Source organism: Malaclemys terrapin, chromosome 23, assembly GCF_027887155.1.
Source record: "Malaclemys terrapin pileata isolate rMalTer1 chromosome 23, rMalTer1.hap1, whole genome shotgun sequence".
Taxonomy (NCBI): domain Eukaryota; kingdom Metazoa; phylum Chordata; order Testudines; family Emydidae; genus Malaclemys; species Malaclemys terrapin.
In genome coordinates, this window is record NC_071527.1 from 16,604,118 (window position 1) to 16,622,896 (window position 18,779).

The 18,779-nt window shown below is 57.5% G+C and overlaps 1 protein-coding gene across 9 annotated transcripts in view; it reads right to left on the reverse strand.

Moving 5' to 3' along the window:
- The window catches only part of NFIX (nuclear factor I X), a 144,357-nt gene that overhangs the window by 62,694 nt on the left and 62,884 nt on the right, over positions 1–18,779 (reverse strand). For 7 of the 9 annotated variants that reach the window (XM_054012723.1, XM_054012719.1, XM_054012717.1 and 4 more), the window contains one exon: positions 10,663–11,194. In XM_054012723.1, coding sequence (XP_053868698.1) covers positions 10,663–11,194 — 532 coding nt within the window. Of the gene's footprint in view, positions 1–10,662; positions 11,195–11,750; positions 12,670–14,080; positions 14,443–18,779 lie in introns of those variants that run through there. The other 2 variants (XM_054012716.1, XM_054012722.1) reach the window with 2 other exon arrangements.

Genomic DNA, 18,779 nt, shown 5'->3' on the forward strand with positions numbered 1-18,779 from the left:
TTTTTTCTGCGAAATCGACGCTTACCGACACTTGCTGATAAAAGTCAAATCCTTCAAATCTAGTTATAAGCCACAGTGGCAAGCGCCCACACGGCCGCAACCCGTTCCTCTCATGCCCCCAGGAGCTCTCAAATCCAGCGACCCGACTTCGATAGTTTCGTTAACATAATTAAACAAGAAAAGAAAACTAGTTTGGATTCAGGAAAGAATAAAGCAAGCGGTTAGGGATAGAGAGCAGGACAAAAAACCAAACCACAATTAATCTAATTTGTGTCAAATATAATTAATAGAAACCAACCCCCAGGTAATTCTATTAATGCAATAATAACACTGCTCATGTTAGTAGCATGGATCATTTTTCCCCAGGCATTTGAAATTTATGGGGAAATTGCAGCCGAGCAGGAGAGGGATTTCTGCTGGATTATCTAAAACTGCAGCACTTTTGATGCATTTTGAAGTCATGTCACTGGCACCTGGAGAATCTGGAGGGGCATATTTGGTAAATCTAAAGGCGGGAATCAATGCAAGTCCTATAACGATCCGTACTGGGGCCTGTCCTGATGAGCTACGCCTGCACAGAGCTGGACGGACGCTGCTATCCAATTTACACGTGTCGCAAAGTGCAGGAGAACAAACCAGGAAGACATTAAAATCCGACGATGTTACATCAGTGCCAATGAGAACAAAACCAGGAAGGAAGTTTGTATCTCTTTAATTCTGCCCCCAGTCAAGAGACCCACACCAGCTCCAACAAGCTGCAAGCCACTGGGAAAGCGCGTTCATGTTTAATATAAATATTACTGCTCGTTTCTGACTCATTGGTTCCTGCGTGCGAGAAGGGGCAATCGGGGACAAGGGGGTTTCTCGGAAGGGCTGATCGAGATGGAGCTGCAGACCCAACCCATGCTCAACGCTAATTTCTGAGTAAATACCCCTCTGGACATTAAAAGGGACCAAGCCAGACTTTGATTTGCTAAGATCAAACGCGCCTCTGTCCTCATCGGCCCTTTGGAGAATCCGGTTCAGCGTCTCTCCGCCACGGCCCCAACGCTTCCAGAGCCAACAGCCGGGCGAAAGGCGAAGCAGAAAAGCTTTTGGAAGCAGCCTGGATTAGTGGGCCCGGATCTGGGCACCCCCCAACCTCAGCCCATGAACCAGAGGCTTGGGCTTAGGATCTGAATTCTGCAGCTTTGTCCCGTTTTCTCATTAGAATCTAGAATTGAGTCAAAGGATCAGCGATGGGGGAAGGGGAATGAGCCCGTAACAGGTCGTTTGGTTTCTCCAAGCAACTGAGAGGGCTGGGGACACGAAGCCCTGGGAACCCCCTGGGTGGGGCCCGTTGGATCCCTCCCCATTCCCCCTCCCCGGATTTCGCTGCCTCCCCAGAACGGGAACGGGCAGAGCACAAACAGTAGGGAGAGCTCAGTAAAACTTAACCAAATGTTCTCAACACAAACCGCAGGTCCTGGGGTGCGGGTCCATTGGCATCCCGGGTCTGGGTACTTGTCACCCCAGTCCCTTTCCCCAGTAACATTCCCGGAGGCTGAAGCCAGCAGCCGGGGTCAGCTCAGAGTTGGTAGGAGGAGATCTCCCTGCACAAGGGCAAGGGACGGGTGGGCCCGAAGCTGCGGCTGTGGGAGGAGAGATGCTGGGTCACGGGCAGCCAAGCCCCCCATGCAGTGCTGATGGCCACGCAATGGAGAGCAGGGCGCCCAGGCCAGCTGCGTCGGCTGCATTCTGTACCGGGCTCAGCGCCGTGGCAAGCGAGCGCCATGTTGGCGTGTGGCCCGGCCCCACCCTGCCGAGACATGGGGCAGGACAGCGATCCCCAGAAGGGCAATTCCCTGCCCTGCCTCTCAGGCCGTATTGCTGCCAGGCCGCAGGGGGCAGGGGGGCGCCTGCTCCTTCCTTCCAAGGCCCCTGTTCTCCACAGTCCCCAGACCCTCCACACACAATTAACCCTCCCGGCCACCCCAGCAGGGGCCTGACCCCACCACAGTCACTGAGCAAGTCAGTGACACAGCAGGAAAAAGCCTAGTATTTCCCCCCCACTGCCAGATCCGGGAGAGGACCCAGGAGTCCTGACTCCCACCCCCCACCCCCTTCTCAGCCTCACCCTCCTCTCAGAGCAGGGAGAGAATCCAGGAGTCCTGATTCCCAGCCCCTGCTCCCCCACCCCCCTCCCAGAGCAGGGAGAGAACCCAGGAGTCCTGACTCCCAGTCCCCGCCCCTTCTCAGCCCCACCCCACTTCCAGAGCAGGGAGAGAACTCAGGAGTCCTGAATCCCAGCCCCCGCCCTGCTCCTCAGCCCCACCCCCCCCCAGCACCCCCTCCTCCCAGAGCAGGGAGAGAAGCCAGGAGTCCTGACTCCATAGCCCCCTGCTCTACCCAACAGACACCACTCCCTCCCCTCTGAATAGTAGTAGATGGCTCCTCCATGGGTGCCCCACTCCGCCCCAACCGGGGTGTCACTTTGCGCCGAGCACCAATTATTGGGTTTCGTTTCCAAAACTGCAACCTCTGTTCTAAGCAGTGCGGGTCTAATGAGCCCCCCGAACACACCAAGGGCTGTTTGGTTCCCCCGGGCGGTTCTCGTCACCATCTCCAAGGTGGCCACGCTAATGCAGTGTTCACCAAGTTCCACGTTTCTTGACGCGCTGCAAACTGGTCATTTCAAAACCGACAAGCGGAGCCCCACTCGTCTGCCTGCGCCGCGGTCAGGGGCACAGGCCGAGAGCGCCGGCTGTGGAAAGTGGGTCGGGGCGGGGGCTGGATCGGGGTCCGGAATCAGAAGGCGCTTTTCCCCAAGCTGCCTCTGCCCTGGGTATCACAAGATGGCAGCAGCGTCTCCACCTTTAAAGATGCCCGGTGCCAGGCACCGGATTGAAACGCCTCCTTCCCGGCACCCAACTACAGAATCCCAAACCGTCAGGCCAAGGCAGCGGCTTGCCGTTGGTTTTCCAGGGGGCTCTATGGCCACTGGCCAGGCCGCGCCAGGAACGTTACGCCGGGAACCGGAGGGTCGGGACAGGGTGTCCCTGGGGCCGTGGTGGCGTCACGCCGCGTCCCACGCTGGGTACAGAGTCATGGCTGGCTGGTAGAAGGGAGCGTTGGCATCTCCGCTCCCCAAGCCTGGCCATTACGCAGGCTGCCCGCAGCCGCCCTGACATACAGCTCCCAGATGGTGGGCAAAGTGGAGTTCCCCCGGGCGGCGTTTTATTTACGCCGGGGCTGACCCCCGAATGAACAGGCACGGCTGGAGGGATGGTTACCTAGGCAGCGAGTCTCCCAGGAGCATAGTTGGGACACACAGAGATGATCCACTTCTCATGTGGGGACCGTGGAAGGGAGGTTAGTTCCTCCACATCCTGGGGTCACCTCGAGCCCATGGGCTGCGGGTCTGGAGCCCCGGCGGCTAGAAGGCCTGGGATCAAGGGACAAGACTTGTGGAGATGCCGGCCGTTCACACCCAGCGGGGACGCCCAGACTCAGAGCCCCGGAACAATCAGGTGCCGAGTCCCTGACCACAGGACATGGCCGGCACAAGGGGGGGTCCTCGGGCAGCTGAACAGTGACAGACGGCCGCCGGGACAACATCAAACTGGGACCCCTGGGGGCCTGAGAAAGTCAAACTCACTTCTCTGTTCCGCCCCCATGCTAGATCCCGCCCCTGCAGACAGCCTAGCCGCACTTCCCAGCAACAGGCCTGGGGGCGTTCTGCCCAGGAGCGTGGCCATCGGCCCCCAAACAAACCCCACAGGGTGAGACTCCAAACCAGCACCACTGACTGGCACGTGGGCCTGGCTCTTCACCCCCGCTGGGCGGCTGGAACTGCCTCTGATCTCACTAGCTGGCCTGGGGCTTTCGCGCCGGTCGTTAGCGGAGGTTAGAGGCCGCGATCCTTACGGTTAATTTCACGGACGCAGAGCAAACGAAGGAAGCGACTGGGTTAGTTCGCTCCGGCGGGTGACGGAACCCGCTCTCCCGACCCGGAAAACCCAGATCCCCACCCTTCCAGCTGCAAAGCTCTCCCCTTACCCCCGGGCCCTTTGATTCCCGCGCCCCCCACTGCCCCCCTCCATCCTAAACCCAGCCCCCTCCCTCCAGCCCAGTGAGGCCCAGAGAGAGGCGCTGGTCCAGCCGGCTGGATGGCCGACCCGGGGGCGAGGAAGAGGAGGGATAACCCCCCCAGGGCAGAAGGGGAGGGGCAGAGCCCTGTCTCGCGCTGGGAGGGCTCCCCCGGCACAGCCGGCCTCCCGCCTGCCTTGGGAAATGAAAACAAACAAGGAATAAAAGACGGCTTTTGTGGCGCGGTGTTGACACGGCCGGGGCCTGTGAAAGGACCTTTCAAACTGGGCACCTAGGCAGGGAAAGCAGCCGAACCCTGGCCGGGCAGCTGGTGCATCACACGTAGCGGTCAGGCCTGGGGACCATCGCACTGAGACCTGCAGCCAGATCTTGCCAGGGCACAACCCAACTGGGTAGCAGCCCCTACCTGTGCCCAGTGCCCTGCCAGACTCTGCCCGGTGCCCTGCCAGATTCTGCCCGGTGCCCTGGCAGACTCTGTCCACCCTGTGCTGGTAGCCGCCCCTACCTGTGCCCGGTGCCCTGGCAGACTCTGCCCACCCTGTGCTGGTAGCCGCCCCTAGCTGTGCCCGGTGCTCCGCCAGACTGCTATCACTGACACGGGAGTTAATCTGGAGTCACTCCACTGCAGTTAGGACGACTCTGGTTTCATGCTGGGGGAAGGGGTTGGCATCTGGCTCCCTAGCGGCTCCCAGGAGTGAATGGGACTCCCAGCCCGTGCCCTGGGGCGCGCAGAGGAGCCAGGCATGCAGGGCCGGGCCCAAGGGCAGATGGGAACGCAGGAGGGAGGAAGGGTGGCTCAGTGGTTAGAGCACTAGCCTGGGATGCCTGAGCTCAATTCCCTGCTCTGCCACCCCCTTCCTGGGTGACCCTGGGCAAGTCCCTTAGCCTCTCGGTGCCAGTCTGTAATCCGGGGTGGGGGGTACTGCCTGGTTAGTACATCAAACGGCAGGGGAGGGGGCCTGGGGGCTGTGGTGAGCAGGCCTGGTAGCGAGGGGCCAGCAGGGAGGGGAAGGAAACGCCAGGCAATTCCCACACCAAGCGCCCGGCGCCCTGTCCGAGGCAAGCGGCAGTTGCGGGCAGCGAGGGACGCGCCGACGGGTGCTGGGAGCCAGGCGGGAGGGCGGCGCGGACCCCACCCGAGAAACAAGCTAGCCAGAATCCAGGGCTCCCCCTGGCTGCGGAAGGGAATTCCCCCCCTGCCAGCCCAGGAAGCAGAAAGGCCCCGGGGCGGGCGCCATGCCCTGGGCACAGAGGGGCTCCGAGTTCGGCGCCGGCGCCGCCCAACACTTTGCACCACGGCGCCCGGCAAGCCCCGACGGGCTGAGCCGCACGCCAGCGGCTTTCCCAGAAACTGGCACCTGGGATGGCAGGTGGGGGTGGGGAAGAATTTGCCGGGAGGGGGATGGGCCAGGTGCCCAAAATCCCTGGCTAATGGTTCTCCCCACCCCACCCCGCCCTGTAAGAATTCGACTGGCAGGCAGGTGAGGCTGCTCCCCAGGGATGGGCTGTTGGAGAGCTAAATAATGACAGCAGGACGGGCCCCCCCAGAGCTCTGGGCACGCAGCAAGGGCACCAGGGGTACTGCGTCCCCCTGAGCTCTGGGCACGCAGCGGGGGCACCAGGCCCTGCACCCCCAAGCTCTAGGCACACAGCGAGAGCACCGCCGCCCCCAGAGCTCTGGGCACGCAGCGGGGGCACCTGGGGCACCGCCCCCCCAGAGCTCTGGGCACGCAGCAAGGGCACCTGGGGCACTGCCGCCCCCAGAGCTCTGGGCATGCAGCGAGGGCACCTGGGGCACCAGGTCCTGCACCCCCAAGCTCTAGGCACACAGCGAGGGCACCGCCACCTCCAGAGCTCTGGGCACGCAGCGAGGGCACCTGGGACACCACCGCCCCCAGACCTCTGGGCATGCAGCGAGGGTGCTGGGGCACTGCGCCCCCCTGAGCTCTGGGCATGCAGCGAGGGCACCTGGGGCACTGCCGCCCCCATAGCTCTGGGCACGCGAGGGCACCTGGGGCACCGCCCCCCCATAGCTCTGGGCACGCAGTGAGGGCACCTGGGGCACCGCCGCCTCCAGAGCTCTGGCCACGCAGCAAGGGCACCGGGGCACCAGGGCCTGCATCCCCCAGCTCTGGGCACGCAGCAAGGGTGCCAGGGGCACTGCGCCCCCCCCTGAGCTCTGGCCACGCAGCAAGGGCACGAGGGGCACCAGGCCCTGCACCCCCCCAGCTCTGGGCACGCAGCAGGGGAGGCCTCGGTTACATTGGTGTCTCCATTGTTCTAAGCCGAAGGCGAGCACAGAGCTGAAGTGATTTGCCCGAGGCTATGCAGCGAATCAGTGGCAGGGTAGGAACCCAGGCGTCCTGACTCCCAGCCCTGCCTCCCTGCTCTGACCACTAGACCCCGCTCTCCTCCCAGAGCACAGCTCAGCAGCTCACTGAACTGGGGCTGGGGACTGCAGTTCTGAAGCAACACCTCCTTCAGCCAGAGACCAATTCTGCTGGGGGGGGGGGGGCGAAGCAGGGCCCCCATCACCCCATCCCAGAGTCGGACACAAGGGGGGAATCCGTCTCCCAAGACCCCTGCAGAGCGAACAAAGCTGCTAGACCAAACCCAATCACCAGCTCGTTCTACAAGGCCAGAGAACACAACAAGTGAAGCATCACGGGACACCTGAGGGGAACCCAGGAGTCCAAGTCAAGTCCAACACAGCCCCAGAAGAGGGAGGGACAGGTAGATTTTAAGGCCAGAAAGCCCTGCTGTGAATCTAATCTGAGCCCCTGGACACCCCGGGCCATAGATCGTCCCGAGGTGATACCTGCCCGATCCCGTCTCAGAGTGACCGTTTCCGGGGGGGCTGGGGGAGTCGTGCCTCCCGCTGAGACACCTGCACCTCCTGTCCAGTCTGCTTCAACCGCCAGCATCAGGATCTTCTCACACCCACTCTGAGTAAAGAGCCCTGTTATCAAACTGCTGGTACTGAGAGAGAGACGGCGGGGGCGGGGGGGGGGTGGACAGAGCTAAAAAGAGGGGTGTGAATGGAGAGAGAGGCAGGTGTGAACAGAGACAGACAGAGCAAGAGGGGTGTGAATGGAGGACAGGGCTGGAGAGGGGTGTGATTTGAGCCTAGAGGGAGTGTGACTGGAGAGAGAGGCAAGTGTGAACAGAGACAGACAGAGCTAGAATGAGAGGAGAGGTGTGAACTCAGGAGGGGCTGGGGGTGTGAATGGGGAAGCTATAGAGGGGTGTGAATTGGGATCTACAGAGAGTGGGGCGATTGAGGATAGAGAGAGAGGGCTGTGACAGGGTAGATCCTGTCTTCTGCTACTGACCATGAAACCTCGGGGGGGAAGGTGTAGGGTCAATTTACCTCAGAAACGCTCAGGGGCCCCTGTCCCACCCGGATGGCTGCGCCCCCCAGGGGCAGAGGCCCCCAGCTGCACCCGCTGGCGCTGCTGTCCCTACTCAGCGTCGGCGCAGCGGGTGAACCAGGCCGGCGGGGGCTGGACGTCACGCGCTCTACTGGGAGCCCCCGCCATTCACGACGGCATTTTAACAGCTGCCAAGATGCTCGGGCACGAGGCATCATCCGCTCTCGTCCCCCGCGGCGCAGCACGGGGCGCCGGCAGCCAGATCCCGTGCGGGTTACAGAGGCCAGGGCTTTGCCTCAGGGGGGCGGATAATGCCTAGTCCAGAGGCACAGGGGGTGGAGGGAGCGCACCGGGGGGCCAGTAGCCCGAGGGGACGGGGCCCCACTTCACCCTGAGCCTCGCTGTGGGGAAATCCCTTCCCCGGGTGCCCGGGGCTGGCGTCCCGTGGGCAGGGGGCCAGAGGGGGGCAACTCAAGACAATCCGCATCCCGGAGATCCTGGCCTGCTAGGCTAATGGGCTCCTCCCCCAGGCGGTAGAAGAGAGGCACTGGTGCCCCCAACCCCCTTCTGCCCCCCGCAGAGAGACCGGCCCCATAGTTCCCACACGCCACAGGCGGGTCAGCCCAGCTCCTGGCCCTGCAGCCCCCGCGGGCCGGGTGGGGAGGGGCAAACACAAAGCCTGCTCCCTGGGCTGTGAAACGAGGGGTGGAGGGACACAGGCCTGATCCCCCGGGGTTAGGGCCCATGGGGTTGGCACTGCCAGCTCCCCCCACGCCCAACACACCCGGTGCCCCACAGCAGGTAGGCGCTAAATGAGCCCAGCCTCCACCATGTCGCTCAGCAGGTTTTGTTTGCCAGGTCTGCGCCCGTGGGCGCTGGGAAGGGAGTGCCGGGGCTGAGCGGGCAATGCCCAGACATCACTGAGGAGGAAGCCATGGGTGCTGGGAAGGGAGTGCCGGGGCTGAGCGGGCAATGCCCAGACATCACTGAGGGAGCACTCGTGGGCGCTGGGGAGATGAGGGGGTGTGGCAGTACTGGAGTCTGGGGAATTGGGGTCCTGTATGTGTGCACACATGTTCACGTGGTGGGATCCTGTGTGCACTGGGTTCCGTGTGCGCATGTATTGGGGTTCTGTGTGCGCTGGGTTCCGTGTGCGTGTGTATTGGGCTCCTGTGTGTGCTGGGTTCCGTGTGTATTGGGTTCCATGTGCGCTGGGTTCCATGTGCGTGTGTATTGGGGTCCTGTGTGCGCTGGGTTCCGTGTGTATTGGGCTCCGTGTGCATGTGTATTGGGCTTCCGTGTGTGCATTTATTGGGGTTCTGTTTGGGCTGGGTTCCATGTTCATGTGTATCGGGGTTCCATGTGCACTGGGTTCCGTGTGAATTGGGATTCCATGTGCGCTGGATTCTGTATGCATGTGTGTTGGGGTTCCGTGTGCGCTGGGTTCCGTGTGTATTGGGGTTCTGTGTGCACTGGGTTCTGTGTGCGTTGGTTCCATGTGCCCGCTGGGGTTCTGCGCGTGAGCGTCTGTTTGTATGTCAATGCTCTGTGCGTGCATGCACGTGTTGAGCGTTAGTGTGCATGCACACGCGTGTGCGGGGCGGTTGCGTGTGCGGATCTACAAGCCTGACCTTTCCCTGTTTCATTTCATTTTGCGGGTTTGTTCTTTTTTTAAACCCACCCAAGCCGTGTGCAGGGGGCGGCTGGCAGCCTGCCCTCTCCATGCCCTGAGTGGCGTGTCAGCAAGCTTGCGGTCCTACCAACCCCGAGCACACAGACGCTGTCCTGGCACATGCACCCAAACCAGGGGGAAACGGCCTCCTGGCAAGATCAGCTCACGGGGGATATAAATACAAACCACTCGGGAGACAGGAGCTTGCAAATTTGCTAAGAACCAGCAGGGCTAAAGACCGGATCCTGCTCAGGTCTGCCGGTGTCTCTTTCTGCTCTCTAAAGACGAGACAGCGAGAGAGAGCTGGGGAAGTTTGGATGCTGAGACCCAAGGAAAGAAGACAAGGAAAGAGAGGAGGAAAAGACAGAGAGAGACAAGAGGAAAGAGAGGAAAGGTCAGAGAAAGAAAGACAGAGAAAAACAGAAGAGAAAGAAAAACAGAAAGAGGGAAAGTCGCAGAAGGAAAGAGAGAGAGAAATAGGAGAGAAAGCCAATAGAAGACAGAAGGAGAAAAGTAAGAGAAAGAGGAGGAGGAAATTCTGGTCGACCTCTTCATTACAAGTTAGTTGAGCAAAATGTAAACACAGAAGCACACTCCACCAACCAGTTTGGATTTCAAAGTCTGCAGCAAATTGGGCGTATCTGGGCAAAGGCTAAAAATGAACCAGGCACTTCTGTTTTAATTGGAAAGAAAACAAAACAAAACAAAAAAAATCGCAAAAGGAGGAACTGAAAAACAAACCATCCCGCCCCCAAAGAAACACCCACTTTCAAAACAAAATAATATAATAAAACGGAGACAGAGGGGAAAATCTGAAAGACGTACAAGTGTCTGGGGTAGGAACAAATGACAAGAGCGTTTGAAAAGAACCGAGTACCTAACCCTCCGAGAGAGAGAGAGAGAACCGGCTTCCTGCCTGGGACAGTGCCCACTGAAATTGCAGGATTATTTCCACCGCCACACAGTGAAAAAGTGCCCAGCGCCGCCGAGTTGTATGTTCTGCGGTTCACATGCCATCGGCGCAAACCCCCAAAACCCAGCCGACAAAAGAAACCAACAAAATCCAGACGGGTTCTCGGTGACCATCAAAGCGAAAGGGAAAGGAAAAATCCCCTCTGAATGAAATCGCGTTGCTTTCCCTCCCACATCCTGAGTCCTTTCTCTTCCCGTTTTTTTTTTTTTTCTTAAGTTGCCGTTTGCACAGTTGTGGGCATTTCACAGGCGCGTGTGCACAAGCACCCCCCCGTGCAAAACAGGGGTCTTTTCACCACGGATCGTGCATATGAAGACGAGGGCAAGCTACCAACCGCCCCAGATTGCCCAGTCTCTTGAGGGTGCTGATGCCGAGGGTACATTTGCACGATAAACAACAGAGGCCAATTTGTTAATTACGGAGACAAAGGTTCAAGGAGGGAATTAAAAAAAAAAAAAAGAGAGAGAAACAGCTCGACCCCTTGAACAATTCAAGCTCACAACAAGCAGCAGTGATGGGGGACGGCTGTTAAGGGGGTGGGGGGCCATTGGACTTACCAGGAGTGTGAACAAAATACGCCAAGTAGAGATCCAGTTCTTTAATTGTGACTCCAATGTGGTGCGGCTGGACGCAGAGGCCGGGGTTGGAGCACTGTGGCGATTTGTACAACCGCTCCCCGTCAGTACTTTCGAGCGGGATCCCTTTGAATAAGATGACCATTACAAGATCCAGTCTCCAAACCTTGTCGGCCTGCCTCAGACAGTCAATCCTGCGGATTTTGCCCTTCTGGTCCGGGTTGGAGAGGACGCAGCAGGGGGCTTTCTTACCGGTGATGGTCAGGACAAAATCCTCCCGGAACTCGGGACGGATGTCTTTGCGGAGTTTGGCCAGTAACCGCGATGCCCATTTCTGCTTGATCTCCGGTTTTTCCCCCAACAGCTCGTCCTTCACGGCGCGCTCCTCGTCCTTGGACATCCGCTTCTCGTGCTTCTTGAAGTACTTTCGCTTCCGAGCTTGCAGGTTGAACCATGTGTAGGAGAAGGCACGCACATGAGGGAGGAGAGCTTCGATGAAAGGGTGGAATTCATCCTGGGGGGAGGTGGAAGAGGGTGAAAAGAGGGAACGAGACAAAAGGGGGGGGGGAAGGTTAGAACGAGAAAACAGGAATGCAATTTTTTTTAAAACCCACAACCTTCCCGACCAGTCGCATGGCCGATCCCGAGAACAGAGCCGGCGCGGAGAACCGAGTTCAGCGCCACACAACACAAGACCAGCCCGGAAGAGAATCCATCTCAGTTGGGACAGTGGTGGGTGTTCATTTTTTAAATCTTTTCCATCTTCTGCCTTCCCCTCCCCAGCTGCAAAATAAATTTCACAAAGGCCAAAGAAAATTCACCATCAGCACTAGAAACTCGAGGTTTCGCTACTTTTTCACTAATAACCACGATAAAGTTTGCCTTGGCAAGACTGGGGTTAAAGACAAAATTGGCCTCCGGCCCCATCCTTGTCTGCCCCCCCCCCCCATACCTCAATTCTCGGGTTAACCTCTTTGCCAGCAGGTGTGTGGGGGGTGTTATTTGGAAGATCTGCTCTTCCTAAAACTGCTTCCCCTCAAACAAAATCTGACAAAAAGCAAAATCATTACCATTGCTCGATCTCATTCCGGCAGAACTCAGCACCCGATTCGGAAATTCTGGACTCAAGAGTTGCGGGGTGAGGGGGGGAGGGAAAAGGAGGTGGGGGCTGTGAGATGGAAGGGGAGGAGGGGACAAGGAGGAGGGAAGGTAGAAATTTTAAAGGGAGGAGGAAGGGAGGGGAGAATGGGGGGCTTGGTTGGTTGAGTTCTCAATGGCGGAGGGAATGTAGAATTTTAAAAAATGGGGGGGCAGGAGGGACAGAAATACAGGAAGGAAGGAGGCTGACAATGGAGGTGTGGGACACAGTTGCGCGATGGATCTAGCACCCCAATAATCTACCGGAGGAACCCCCCCCTCCCCCGCGGCAGGTCCAAAATAAATAAATCAGAAATTCACAGAACGGCCCCTATAGAAAAAAAAATGAAACAAACAAACAGAGGAAGGAAGGAAGAAAAAACCCAGGGAGAGGGAGAGGGAGAGGAGAGGAGAGGCAGGCGGGGAGGTGGGGGGGAAGAGGGCTTTTCGGCGCTGGCAAAGGCGCAAAGAGGCCAAGTTAGCCGTCGGTCCCTCCGCCCAGGCGGAGGGCGAACGCTGGCCTAGGGGAAGGGACGGACGCCGTGCTGGAATCGACTGCGCTCAGCCGCTGGCAAAACCCAAAGTGCTCAGGCTTTTGGGCTGGGTTTTGTTTTGGTTTTGGGGGGTTTTGTTGTTGTTTTCCTCCCTTCCCCCCCCCCCCTTTTTTTCCCTTTTTCCTCCTAAACTCTCTCGCTCGCTCCTTTCATGCTCGGTCCCCAACCATTTGCCTGTGCCAATGCCAGCAGAAGAGGGGGGAAAAAAACAGAAAGAGCGAAAGAGAGAGGAAGGATCCGCGTATTTGGCAAGGAGACACATTTCCAGACCAGCCAATGGCTGCATCAAAGCGAAAGGGAGGCGGGGGGTGGGGGGATTGGCGGAGCAGAAACTGGGGAGGGTTGTATTGGGAGGGGGGGGGGCCGGTGGCACAGAGAGACTGTGCAGTTAAGAGACTGAAAACAATTTGCCAAATCGACAAGTTTATATCTAATGAATAAGCAAAGTCCAGCCGCGATTCGTTTTTTTTTCTCGGGCGGTGGATATTTGGCGTGCGGAAGCCTGGCAGAATATTGCTAAATAAATAAAAAACTCCGTTCTTCACCGCCCCCCCTACCCCCACCCCAACAACCAAAAAAAAAAAAAGGCAGTCCCACAAGGCCTTGGAAAAAACAGCTGTTCTCTCTTTCCGTGTCTCTCGTTCCCGCATTCTCTCTCGCCGTCTATTTATAAAAAAGGACAGAAGAAGATTTCGTTCCAAATCGCCCCCCCCCTCCCCACCACACACACAAGGTTCGGATTAAAGCCACGGATACTTTTTTCTAAGCAGCGGAATCGTCAATTTCAAACCCGCCCATCCCCAACCGCACATAAAAACACCATCCCGTTAAAGATTTTTTGCATCCTAACCGAGGGCCCAATCCGACAGCCGCTGAGGGCTTTCTGCGGCCACCCGATCGGACCCTCTCCCCTGCCAAGCTGGACGATTACTTTTTCCAAACAAAAAAAATTCAGATGCCGACTGACTTAACTCCTTACCCCCAACCCCAGCGTTTAAAGACACTATCATGGGTGGCAAAGTGACTTGCCAATATTAGCACACAGACCAGTTCCCTAAAGGGTCCGATTTACCTTTTTTAAAAATCCTATGAAGCAAAAAACCCCAAATCTTATTTTTGAGGGAGACGGGTGTGTGTGTGCAAAGTTCCGATATTTTTAAAGTCCCCTCCAATGCCAAGCTAGTCTCTTTTAAAGACGATCCCTCCCGACGTCGCCTCTTTTCGAGGCAGGACTATTTATTGTCTGTGCTGCACGCTCAGCTGCATCGAATGGCAAAGCCGCCCGTGAAAGCAGGAGAAGGTGAGGGGAGAAGGGGCACCCGGGAAAGATGAGGAAAAAGGGATGAGAGAGGAGGAATGGGAGAAAAGAAGGGGAAGGGAAGGGAAAGAAACAGCCAGAGGAGGGGGTTGAAAAGAGAAAAGAAACAGGAAGATTGAGAAAGTGGAGGAGAGAAGAATACACCCGAAGGGGGGGGGGGAGAGAGAGGAGAGAAAATTAAAAGAAACAAATGGGGGGGAGAGAGAAAAAATGGCCCCGATTTTTGGGCTTTTCTGGCTGCGCCCCCAGGCAGCACCCGGCTGTAAATCCAGGCGTTCGAGGGGGCGCAGAGCAGAGGCGACGCTCACTGAAATAGCAGCTCTTTTATCCAAAGTGGGGGGCTCGGTCCCAACCTCCCCATGGCCCCCCCATCTATCCATCCAGCACTTACACGGCCGCTGTCGCCGTAGTACCGCAGCATCCCTACCCCGCACCCGCCGGCCTGGCAGGGCTCCGGTGACAGGTAGAGCGGGCCCGGCACACTGGCTAACCCGCCGCAGCTCTATCCCCGACGCCCGCAGGCAGGCCCAGGCCCTGCTGCCAGCTTTCCAGCTCCCAAGCAGGCTGCCAAGGAAGTGAGAGCAGGGATTGTGGGGGAGGGCCGAGGTGGGGGGCGACGGCTGTCATTTCCCCGTCTCCCCCCCGCCCCCAATCCCAAACCTAGCCGCAGCCCAGTAGAGCAGGGTACGGCAATCCCTAGGCTCCAATCCTTTCCTTGTACACAACGCACAGGAAAGCCAAAACACGCAGTTTGCTAGGGGAGAAATTCAGGCCTCCCTGCATTTACACCTGTGGCCAAGCCCTGACCTGGGCGGCACGCCCCGCGGGGAGCCAGACAAAGGTGTCTTGTCCCCTTCCCACCCTCCTGCTTTGTCGGGGGAGCCAAAGGTGGTGTTACAAAATACCTGTTCCTGCCTGCCCTCCTCCATTGGAGAGATGGTGCGGGGGGGGGCGGTGGACTGGTGCCATGGAGGCACGAAAGCTGAGTCCAGAGAGGGGGGGAGAGTGTGGAAATTACAAAGAAAGAGGAGAGCGAAGAAAGAGAGAAAAAAGAGAGAAGAAAAAAGTGAAAGCGAAAGAGGAAGAAGAAGAAGAAGAAAAAAAAGAACGAACTATTTTCTCCAAGAAGAAACTATTCCGAGTTCAAGTCACCAGGGTTTAGACCCTACTCCAGGGCTCTCGCTTACGGCAGGGGATTTACTGGTTCCTAGCTGCTCTGAGGGGGGATCCTTCCCCTGCTCGGGGATGGTTTCCATCAGGAAAATACAACAAGCGTTTAAATCTAAAACACACACACACACAGAGTCAATGTGTAATTAACGCCCAGTCTGAGTGTAAAAGCACCCAGCAAACGGGAGAAAGGAGGTGCTGGCAGCCAACCGGGCTTTGTGGGGGAATATCAGATGGAAACTAAACAGCCAGGGGGAGGAAAAGAGAAAGCAGGGGCCAAAGAAGAAAAATGGAAATAAAAAGTGGGGGGTGGGGGGGGACAGAGAGAAGGAGAAACCCAAGGGCTGAAAAAGAAAATGGAACAGAAACCAATGGAGAGAAGACGAGAAAGTGGCAAGGGAGGAGGAGAAAAGGAACAGAAAACCCAGAGCAAAGCTGGAGAGAGACAACGAGAAATGAAGAGTCTTTTTCTAAGGGCGCTCGCTCGCCTCCAGCCAGCCGCCCGCTCTACTGGGCTCGACTCCCGCTCAGAGCGCCCCTCGGGAATGGGCCTGGGCGGGCATCGCTTGGCATCTGTGGGGCTGGCCTGGGGCCACCCTTGTGAGTTAAAAAAAATAAAATAAAGAGACTCGGGTACGTGACAGCCCCAATTCGCCGTGCCACGGGAACAGGCCTGCTCGGCGCAGAGCCTCCCGTCGTTCCACAGGCACACGCCACCACCGCTGGGCTGTCGGGTGCTTTCTCCTCCACGGCGATGGCTGCCGTACCTCCCCCCATCCTGCCGGGCCCTGCAGTGCTCCGGTGCTGAATAGGGGTGGGTAAAATACCCCCGTGGACGGCAGTAACAACCTGAAACACGGCAGCACCGTTACTGGAGTCTCTCAAGGAAGGGGGGCAGAGGAAAGAGGGCAGAAGTACTGGCCTGCGTGCCAACCCACTGAGGGTCCCCAATCTAAGCACAACCCCCACCGCCATCTATGGGGCAACTCCCCAAACAGCTCTGCCAACACATGGACTACGGCTGAGCGGGGCCCCTGCCATGCAGAACTGCGCCCAAGGGGAGGCTATCTTTCCATTGGGCGTGGATGAGGCACCCCCCTGGGTTGGGGGGGGTCAATACACCGATGCTAGGCAGCGGTCTCGAGCGGCCGGTGCGGCGGGCTGGAGGTTCAGTCTTTCTGGGTTCTGTGCCCTGGTACCCGCAGCTGGTAGCGAAAGCCGCAAAGAGGGCAGCTTATTAGAAATGCTTCTCTCCGAGGAAGAAAGAAGTAGAGCAGAAGAGACTAGAAAAGAGGCACGGCTCAGCAGAGGGATTTCACGGGGAAGAGAAGGCCTGGGAAGGAGGCAGAGAGGAAAGTGGGAAGAAAGGATGAGGGGAAAAGGAAGGCCAAGATCCAGCTAGGGAAAAGAACCCGATTGCACGCCCAGAGCTGGCTGTGGGACTGGGCCCAATTGGCTGGACGTCCCACCCAGCGGGGGGTGCGCCCTGGTCCCCCAACATGCAGACACAGTCGGGGGAGGGGGCGTTGCATTTCTTTCTCTGCCGCCCCCAGCTAAGCTCATCCCGCGCGACCCACGCCTGCGGAACTTGGAAGCTTTTTACGAAATAGGAGTTTTTTCAATTCACCCCCCCCCAAAGACGGGGTCATTTTTAACCCCCCCCGCCCCCTCCCAACCGGGTTACAGCCAGCAAACTCCCGATTCCTGCTTCTTCCCGGGGGGTGGGGGGGCTGCGGGGGGATCTCCAAGGCCTGGGAGATAGTTTATGAGTTTTAATAACTCCAAGTCAAACTTTCTGACTCCTGATCTTATCTCCTCTCCCCCCCGCCCCCCCGACACACACACTCTTTTCATTTTGGGTCTCTCTCTTTTTCAGCAGCGGCATGTCAAGCTTTCTCGGCGTTGCCATAGAAACAGTCACTGGCACCCTGGCAAACTATTGCCCCAGTGAATGAATAGCACATAAATTTCGTTTCTCTGCAGTGCGAGCAAGACCTGCGCCGCCTTGGTCTGCGGCTTGCACTTGCAGTGATGGGGGGGGGGGGGGGCTTTTAAGAAACTGAGGCCAAACTTTTTTTTTGCAGCGGGGGGGGGGGGGGGGGGCTTGACTTATAAACTAACCAAGGGGGTTTATTCCTGCTCAGGACATCTGCCCCTTACGTACTGGGGAGGTAGTTTAGAGGGAGTCTGCCAATCTCTTCTACCACCGCTCGGGGGGCTCAGAGCTGGAATTACTTTGCCCCCCTTTCCCCAGAAGCTGTGGACTCCCCAGCCACAACGCCGATTAAAAGCGAACACGTCTTTTTCTCGACAGCCTGAGCCATTGGTGCAAAAAATGCCCTCCCAGAGCTGGGCTGGTACAGGCCTGTGAGGAGAGCTTCTTTCTTTCCTTCCTTCAGCGTCTCTCCCCGTTTGCTTCCCCAACAGCCCCAAGGCTCTTCAAAAGCCAGAGTCCAGTTCCAACCCTTCCAAAGGAGGCCTCATGAGTTTGTCTGGCCTTACGGTACGGACGTCCCATACAACTATATCTCTAGGAAACCCCACGCATGCAAATCTGCCGCTGTGTAATAATGATATCGCTCTGTTTTCTCTCTGCATTCTTCTGCTCCTACACAAAGTGTTTGCTTGGTACGATTTTCCCTCTCTGACCCGATTTAGTCCGCACAAGAGAAAACTGTGCAGCAGACTCAATGTCCTAACGAACTTGAGTTAATTAATGCTAAGAAAGAAAGAGGCTCCCCTCAGACACTTGAATCATGGTTCACTAGCCCTTTCAGTTTTCTATTTGCAAAAAAAAGGAGCCCGCATTCAAATATTTTTTCATGTCTGAGCAGAGAACACAAACAACGCCGAGAGCTGTAGAAGGGGAAATGAAGTAGTTGCCCGGGATGCAGAGCACAGATTTGGGCCGGGAGATCTGCACATATAACATGAAAGAAAAGGGCTGGTTTGCAGTGGATTTAATTTTTTTTTCTTTCTTTTTGCTGGGCGACTGTTGGCAACAGCAAAACGCCATCTCCAGAGCGGAGGCGAAAGAGCAGCGGGTCCCACTGCCCTGTTTGCTAGCAACTTTAACAGATTAATAAATGATTTTAACACCAAGCCAAGTGCTTGGAGGCAAACGCAGGGAAGAAGCTGGAGCGCCCAAGAAGAGTTAAAAACCCCACCAGATTTGTGAAGGAGAGGAACAGCTGGAGTTTGGAGTGCCACATGCTGGCCCCGATCCTGCTTTCCGCGCACAGCCAAAACTCTCTTTCAACGCAGCGCTGTGCCCGCGTTTGGACTGCAGGATCGGGCCCAGCTGGGAGCACAGCTAACAAGGAGTGCCTTGTACCCGTCCGCTCTGGGGGCTTCAGTTCTGCACATGTGCACACGCGAGTCTGTCTGCTCCTGGCTGCCCCTGCGTCCACCAGGAATAAGTCCCCGGACGCTGAGGGAACCACCAGGGAACAGGGAAATCGGAGGTTTCAATCGACGGAGCGCCAGCAGCACAGAACGGAAGCGGAGAAGCGAGGACTCGGGCCCAGCCAGCAACCAGAGCTGCTGAAGTTTCCCCTGGCACCTGCAAATACTTGCACAGCTTCCCCTGTTTAAACGTGCCGTTTGCCTCTCTAACCATTACAGTGGCGAGAACTGCAGCGAAGGATCCGGACTCCCCAAAAATAAGCCGACTGGCCCCCCGTCGGTCATTACGGCTCTCGCTGATTCGGATTCAACCCGCCCGGGGGTCCCTACCCCGCACTGTACAGATCCCCGCAGGGCCTGAAGCTCCAAGGACAATGGGTCTGTAAGCCCACTTTGACTTTCAGAGGCTCCGGGAAGCCCTGCTCAAGTGACCAGCGAAAAAGAGTTCGCCCTTCTCATCATCCGTGCCCAGTTAAAACCGACTGTAAAGGGCTCGGAGGGTGTCGAGACCTCGA